The sequence below is a fragment of the Pelodiscus sinensis genome, chromosome 1 (assembly GCF_052426305.1).
Source record: "Pelodiscus sinensis isolate ZL-2025 chromosome 1, ASM5242630v1, whole genome shotgun sequence".
In the NCBI taxonomy this organism is placed as follows: domain Eukaryota; kingdom Metazoa; phylum Chordata; order Testudines; family Trionychidae; genus Pelodiscus; species Pelodiscus sinensis.
In genome coordinates, this window is record NC_143052.1 from 353,731,733 (window position 1) to 353,739,718 (window position 7,986).

The 7,986-nt window shown below is 56.7% G+C and overlaps 1 protein-coding gene across 1 annotated transcript; it reads right to left on the reverse strand.

The window, feature by feature from the left end:
• Nucleotides 1–2,186: 2,186 nt before the first annotated feature.
• Nucleotides 2,187–3,196, reverse strand: LOC142830190 (olfactory receptor 52B2-like). Its single transcript, XM_075933647.2, has one exon. The coding sequence runs from the start codon at nucleotides 3,135–3,137 to the stop codon at nucleotides 2,187–2,189; it is 951 nt and encodes a 316-aa protein (XP_075789762.2). The 5' UTR covers nucleotides 3,138–3,196.
• Between the last annotated feature and the right edge of the window lie 4,790 nt (nucleotides 3,197–7,986).

The window sequence follows — 7,986 nt, forward strand, 5'->3', positions numbered from 1 at the left end:
AGAGCAGGCTGGGAGGCCAACACAGGCTGGGGGCTGCTTTCACTCTCTACCCCACAGGCATGTGGAGCGTCTATGTGGACCCCACAACTGCCTGGGCCACCTAGCTGGGCTCCAGGCTGCCCCGTCCAGTGGCTGGGACCTCAGGGTGAGGACAAAGGGGTGCAGGAGGGTCACCCCAGGGAAACGTGGGTACCTTGGGCCAGTCTACAACACTCTCCCACCAGCCCACCCCATGCTAGGTGCACTTCTGTGTGTGTGGTGGGGCATTTCATTCCTTCTATAACTGAAATAGTTTCTGGAAGCTGTGACGGACCGGGCCGGGTCTGGCACAGCCAAGGGCGTCCGCTCAGGGCAAATTGCTCAAAACCAGGTCTACTTACAGCCCCTGACTGGAGACCTTCCCGAACAGGCCACACACCAGTCCCACCGAGCGCTTCAGCTGCCAATCCGGCCAGCAGGAAGCCTCACGAACGAAACCCCTCGGCCAATCCAGCTCTCCTTGCACCACAATCAGCCCTGGGCCTTACGCACGGGTGAGGGGTTATAGAACCCAACCTCTCCTACCCCGAGCGGGTTCTCCCGGTCCTAAAGTACCAGCCACAGCTCCTGGGCGATTTACACTTTGGATCGTACCCACAAGATCACGCTGGGCCCATCCTTTAGCATCGAAACTCTAAAGGTTTGTTAATAAAAAAAAAAGTTTGAGAGTGAGGTTGTTCAGGAGAATCCATCACATGCTCCAGTCACCCAGTTCTGGATGCAGGCGCCTAGCAGAGATGTTACAAACTGCTAGCTTAGAAGTCTCTGGTGCACATCCGATGTGAGGACGGGTCAGCAATCCTTCCCGGCTCTCTGTCCCTCACAAACTGAATCTGGGATCAGTAGCAAGATTGAAGACAAGATGGAGTCTGCCTCATGGCACTGTCCATCCATCCCTGGTACCTTCCAAGCCAGAGCGGGTCACATGGTCAAGTGACTATCTCTGTGTCTCATACCAGCAGCCATGATATCGGCTGGTTTGCAGATTCCAGACACATCCCTCGGGTGTGTATTGGGCTACCCTGAGACCCATTGTCTTTGGAACTGTGCTAATTAGTGTAGTCATTCACTGGACATTCCTGGCTCATTGCTCTGTCTCAGAGAACATTCCCAGTATAAGCACAGAGACTATATTCATAACTCCACATACTGATATCCCGCAAGTACATGAGAAGCATACCTAGAATCAGTAGAACATAAGCTTTCAGTTGACACCTCACAAGGCCCCCTTCGTACAGACTTGGGGGCAAATACCCCCCCTCCCAGGGGGTGCTGAGATCTATCTGCTCCCCTTAAAATTCCATAACGTGACAGAAGAGTTGAGGAAACTGTTTGTTTTTTAATTTGGTTACATCTGGCAGGGACTGATACAGTCTTCCTGCTCCTTGTCTGCAAATGCACAGTGTTAATGGTGAATGCGAATGTATCCAAGCATGAGACGGGCTACAAAGGCAACACAAAATAAAGTATTCAAAGGTTGAGCAAATCAGGTTCGAGGCACCGAAGATGCTACTTCTCTGGGTGCCGTTGGGTCAGGGATTCGCCCTGTTCCCATTGAGCGGGGGGAAACACGGGGATGTTTATACCGCTGGCCTGGGTATCCCTGGAACGGGAGGGGCTCAGAGCCCTGTGAGGGAGTGGTGGGTTTTGGAGGTTCAAAGGGGGGTGTTGCATAGGTGGGGCACTCAGTGCCTGGAAGTTACTGGTTTAATGTGACAGAGGAGGGGAGTTTGTTGTTTCAAAGAACACCCCAGAATTGGTGTTGTGGTGTCTGGTACTCTGGTGACCCCGGCTATTTGGCCACTGATGGACCCACCCTCCGTGAATCTATCGAGATCCTTCTTCAACCGTGTTATATTCTTGGTTTTCACAGCATTCTCTGCAAAGAGTTCCACAGATCAACATCCTGTTAGCAAGAACCTAACTGGAGATGTTTATCAGCCACTCCCCCATTCCCCTCCAGCCTTCTCTTCTCAACAAGGGCCCTAGTAGATTCATGGACCTAAACAGGTAACAACATTTCCAAGAAGCAGAAAAAATCAGTTTTGCAACAGGGAGTTAGAGTGGTAACGTCCATATCTCGGTGCCCAGGGGCCCTCTCCTTGCAATGTGGAAGAAGCCTGCTGGTAAGTCACATGGCTCCTGACTCAGCACCATTTCCCCTTCCGAGACAACACATAGCTCACTTGTTCCCGCAGCTGCTTGGTTTTCACCCCGTAAACAACGGGGTTTAGCATGGGGGGGACGAGCACGTAGACATTGGCCAGCAGAATGTGGATGTGTCGTGGGATGTTATGACCAAAGCGGTGGGTTAGGAAACTGAAAAAGGCTGGGGTGTAAAATAAGAGGATGATACAGACGTGGGAGCCGCAGGTGCCGAGAGTTTTGCGCTGGGCGTCTTTGGTGGGCAGCTTGAAGACAGCCCTGAGGATCAGCACATAAGAAACAGCAATAAACGCAATGTCTAGTATAATGGTTGAGAAAGGCACTGCGAGGCCATACCAGATATTTGGGGTTATGTCCGCACACGCCAGCCTGGCCACTCCAATATGCTCACAGTAGGAGTGGGGGATGACGTTGCTGGCGCAGAAGGGCAGCCGTTTGAGGAGAAAGACAATGGGGACAATTACACAAAAGCTTCTGATGACAATGGCCGTGGCTATTTTCCCGATCTTCTCATTGGTGAGGACAGTCGTGTACCTCAGGGGGTCGCAGACGGCGACGTACCGATCGAACCCCATGGCCAGCAGGATGCCTGACTCGACGGCACCCACAAAGTGCACAAAGAACACCTGGGTGAGGCAGGAACTGAAGGAAATGTCCTTGGGTCCAAACCAGAAGATGGCCAGCGTGTTGGGCACTGTGGTGGTGGATAACAGCAAGTCGGCCACCGCCAGCATGGAGAGGAAAATGAACATGGGCTCGTGCAGCCTGCGCTGGGTGGCGATGAGCAGGAGGAGACCACAGTTCCCCAGAACAGCCACCGTGTACATCAGCGCGAAGGGGATGGAGATCCAGGGGTGCCAGGGCTCCAGGCCCGGGATGCCGACCAGGACGAAGCTGAGGTGACTGAACGTTGTGCTGTTGGGCGTGGCCATGGGGCGCTGAGGGCTCCGCTTGGGCGCCGGGCCCGGCTGGAAGCAGAGACAAGGTCTGTGCCTGCTGGGCTCCCGCCCCTTTACACTCACTTCTCACTTCCCACTCACACCCTGCGCCCCCGGTGAGAGCTGCACTCAGAGCTGGGCAGGGCAGAGCTGGAGCCGGATACAGGGACCTGTCAGGAGCTCAGAGCTCAGAGGTGACCACTCGACAAACCAGCCACAGAGCAGGCAGGGCCGGGCAGAGAGTCTCAGAGAGCCCAGCCGGTGTAGCCGGCCTCCCTCAGCTCCGGGACACACCTTGAAACAACAAGGGACAGTTCAGCTACTCAAGCTCCATGGTGATTTATTGCCCCAGGTGTGGCCCTGCTCTCTGCTTTGCCACTGAGAGACTCTGAACCCCCCAGAGGGCCTGCAGAGCCCACGAACACAGCGACCACTCAGAGGTGCCTCAGTGCAGAAAGGGGCACTAATGGATTCGGAGCCTGGGGACACAGGACGGGGCCCAGGATCCCAGCGGTGGCCGGCCTGGCCCCAGACCCGGCGGGGATAGAATCTCCCTGCACCTACGGACAGTCCCCGGCCATAGAGCCACCCGAGCGCGTTTGGCCCCAGCTCTGTGCTGAAGGGCTCCTGTTCACCCAGCCTTTGAGCCCGTGCCACATCCAGCGCCCCTGGAGCCTCCTGCAGCGCTGCATGGCCGGCAGAGTGGGATCCATCCTGCTAATCCTGTGCCCAGCCCAAGGGCCATCGTGGCAAATGAAATTCAGCCTCTCCCCAGCGGGAACTGGGCATCGCTCGGCAGAGGGGCCTGCGGCAAGTTCTAATTGTCGGCTTTCATTAATAAATTATTATGCCATTCCACCCCGTGTGTGAGAGTGTCGGCCTGTCTGTCTCTGTGTGTCCGTCTGTCTGTCCGTTGGAGTACTGCTCTCAAGTGGTAGGAGCTAGGAGCACCCAATGTGCCAGGCAGCTGCATCTTATCCTCACTTCAAAGCAAGTTCCGGGCTTGGCTGTGTGAAGAACATGGGCTGTGCCTGGAGTGGGACTGGGTCTCAGCACACCCAGGGCCGGACGGAGGCATGGGTGAGCCGGGCAGCTGCCCAGGGCGCCAACCGATGGGGGGCGCCTGATGGCAGCTGTAAGGGGCACGCAGCGTCCCTTACTGATGCCATCAGGTGCCGCGTGCCCGGCTCCCGCAGCGCTGACCCGCCCACATCTCCGCGGCACCGGCCAGCAACGCCCTTCTGTAGCCAGACATGAACCCCATCTTGTTTCCCCCACCCCAGAGAGCAAGAGAAAGGCAGTCAGCCTTTGATGCCCTGGGAATGCAGGTGTGGTGCCTGTCCCTGACTCTACCATACACAGAAACCAGACAGTAAATAGGCTAGCTGACAGCCCGGGGCCTCCCGTCGCCCTGATGGCTAGTACCAGTAATTGACACGCCTGCACTGTCCTAGGAGAGGAATCTTCGCCCATCACATACCAGAGGTGCCCATTGTCTGCATTTTCCCAGGTGTAAATTATGCTTTGCACCCTTCGTGGGAAACTTGGCATTCAAAGCCATTTTTCCTAATTGGCCACTTGAGACCAGGAAGAAGCCTATGTATCCCAAGGGGTATAAAGAGGGTTTAGTAGCCCACCCCATTTGAGCTCCAATCATCTACACCTGCTGGCAGGTATTGATTGTCTCCCGAGGTCCGTGGGACGCCCAACCTCGCCCTACGTCTTCCCGAGGGATTGAGAGAAAGACGCTGGCCACGCCAAGTCTGGAACGCAGGGGTGAGAATATATACCTGCTAGGTGTCTATTTTGCATGCATTTAATAAGAGCTCAGAGAACCAAAAGGGTTTCATGGTACCTGTAAGTGACTTCTTAGTGTAATTTCTGTCCTGTCCTTTGTAGTGGCTGTGTCATCTGTAACACAGCAGTAGCATTTAACAACTAAGTTTACCCTGTAACAATAAAATAGTAACTCTTCAAGCTTTAACCTGACTCCTTCAGTTGCTGTAACAGAACCAAGCACAATTTAAAAGAACTTCAGCCGGTCATAAGGGACTCACTGCCCTGACCGTCGGCTGACACCTTCCCCCCCACGGTCACGACGCCCTACACGGCTCTGCGGGCAAGTCAGCAGCGACAGCTGGGCCGGACTGGGACGTGCTTGCGGGTCTCGGGCTGCATGCCAGCAGGCGGAGCCGGGCTGCACATACACTGTGCGTCCTGGGGGCGGGTCCGCTCCCCACGGGCGGGACCGCACATGTGCCGTGCGCCCAGGAACGTCGCCGCACGCCCGTGCCCGGGGAGCCAGAATGCCTCAGGCCGGCTCTGAGAACACCACACAGGAAAGAGACAGACACACCCGTCCCCTCTCCCTCCTGTCCGGGACTGCCCAGGGCACCCTCCCTCCCGGCACCCATTGGGCCCTTTGCTCTCTGGGGTTCACTGTCTGCCCTGGCGCAGGGAGGGAAATGCCGGAGCTGTGGCTGCCAAGCTGGGAGACTGTCTGGGGCCAGCGTGTGCCCCGGGGTCAGTGGGACACGGCACCCAGACAGCCCCACTGTGTGATCCCGGGCAGCCTTTCCCCAGCCCCCCCAGGCCGGCCCAGCTCCCAGCAGCCCTGACGCAGGGTTTGGGAGCGGAAATGTCGCCTGCTCCATGAGAATTGCACCTTCCCTCCCTGCACAGAGTAACTACAGAGCGTCCGTCTGTCCCTGCCCGTCTGTCCAAGCACCCGCCCTCTCTGCCACCTCCAGCCCTGCCCCCGTGTCTGTGTCCCGGACGTTCATTCGCATTTCGTAGTGGAGTCATGGGTCCTTGGCGAGCTCAGGTCCCACTGATGACAAGCGACGGCAACTTTCTCAGCAGGGGAGCAGCCGTGCAGGCCTCCCCCCGCCCTAACACTCACTGGGCGCCTGCCCCAGCCAGGGATGAGGAGTCTCTGCCTGGGATCCAGGTGGGGAGCTGCAGGGGCAGGAAACGCACTGGCCGGGGCTCGGAGGCAGGGACATTTATCCTGCCTGCCTGGGAGTCCCAGCGGGGTCGGAGCCAGCAGAGAGCCCTGGGCACGGAGCAGTTTCCAGCTCAGCCGTGGGCAGGGGCAGGCTGGGATCAGGGGATTTGTGTGTTTACATCAGTGATCGTCCTGACGGCTTCGCCCTCGCAAGCCCAAACGCCCAGGCTTTTCTTTGCGGGGAGCCGGCAGCCCCCACGCGCCCCCCTGAGATCACACAGCAATAGATCAGCAAACACAAATGGTCCCTCTAATTTCACAGAAATAGCTCAGGGTACGTCTACACTACAGCGCTAGTTCGAACTAACTTAGTTCGAATTAGTTAATTCGAACTAAGCTAGTTCGAACTAACGCATCTAGAACTAAAAACTAGTTCGAACTAGCGTTTTGCTAGTTCGAACTAGTAAGTCCACATTGAGTGGACTCTGAACAGGGCTTAAGGATGGCCGGAAGCAGTGCCGGCAGGGCATAAAAGGAGGACTTAGAGCATGGAGATACTGTCTCAGGCTAGCCGAGGGCTGCGCTTAAAGGGTCCCGACCCCCACCCCGGACACACAGTTCTAAGGGGTGCCCCGCTTGCAAAGAAGTTCTGGCTTGGAGTGCCCTGAGTGCCCACACTGGGCACATCACACCACTCGGCCATCAGCCCGGCTGCACTTGCCGCAGGCTACCATCTGGGGAGAGGGAGTAATTGGGGGGCTGCAGGAGAACTTCCACCCCCAGAAGCCCGCAGAGCCAGCCCAGTCCTCCCCATCGGGGGCTCGTACCCCATTCCTCCCTCACCTCCTTCCACTTACCCTTCCCTAGCCCCCCTTCTTATTGATGTACAAAATAAAGATAATGTTTCTTCCAACATTGACTCTGTCTTTATTGAAAAAAAACTGGGGGAGACTGGGAAAAGGAGGTGGGAGAGGGGAAGAGAAAGGCTGGGAGAGGGGAGGGCAACTAACATGATCAGGGGTTGGGAACAGGTCCCAGATGAAGAGAGGCTACAGAGACTGGGACTGTTCAACTTAGAAAAGAGGAGACGGAGGGGGACAGGATAGAGGTCTCTAAAAGCAGGGGTTGGGTGGAGAGGGTGCATTCAGAAAAGTTCTTCCTGAGTTCCCATAAAGAAGGACTAGAGGACACCAAAGGAAAGGAATGGGTAGCAGGCTTCAAACTAGTAAGAGAAAGTTGTTCTTCTTGACAAAGCAAAGAGTCAACCTGTGGAACTCCTTGCTGCAGGAGGCTGTGAAGGCTAGAACTAGAACAGAGTTTAAAGGGAAGTGAGATAAAGTGATGGAGGTTGGGTCCATGGAGTCCTATTAGCCAGAGGGTAGGAGTGGTGTCCCTGCCCAAAGTTTGTGGAAGGCTGGAGAGGGATGGCACGAGACAAATGGCTTGGTCATTGTCTTCGGTCCATCCCCTCCAGGGTCCCTAGGGTTGGCCGCTGTTGGCAGACAGGCTACTGGGCTAGATGGACCTTTGGTCTGACCCAGGACGGCCATTGTAAGCTCAGGGCTCAGTGTCGGGGGTCTCAGTGGACCCCCTTGATTTTCATGCACACCTGGTCCTGGGTGGCCAGGCTGGCAGCTCTCCTGCCCTAGACGGCCACTTTCCTGTGCCTAGTGCGGAGATCGTGGACGAGGTCCACGATGTCCGCACTAGCCCAGGAAGGTGCCCGCCTCTTGCGGTCCAGGGCAAACTCCCGGGAGCCGCCAGACTGGTCCCGGGAAGAGGGGGTGGGCTGGGGGGCATCGGGTGGGTGGCTCTGTGCCGTGCCAGGTGCAGGGTCTGCTAGCTGGGTGCTGGCAGGCTTGCACCTGGCACGGGCACCGTAGCCAGCCCGTGCCC

Bases quoted from the DNA above. Each gene is read 5' to 3' on its own strand.
- LOC142830190 (XM_075933647.2), bottom strand. From the start codon at position 3,137: ATGGCCACGCCCAACAGCACAACGTTCAGTCACCTCAGCTTCGTCCTG.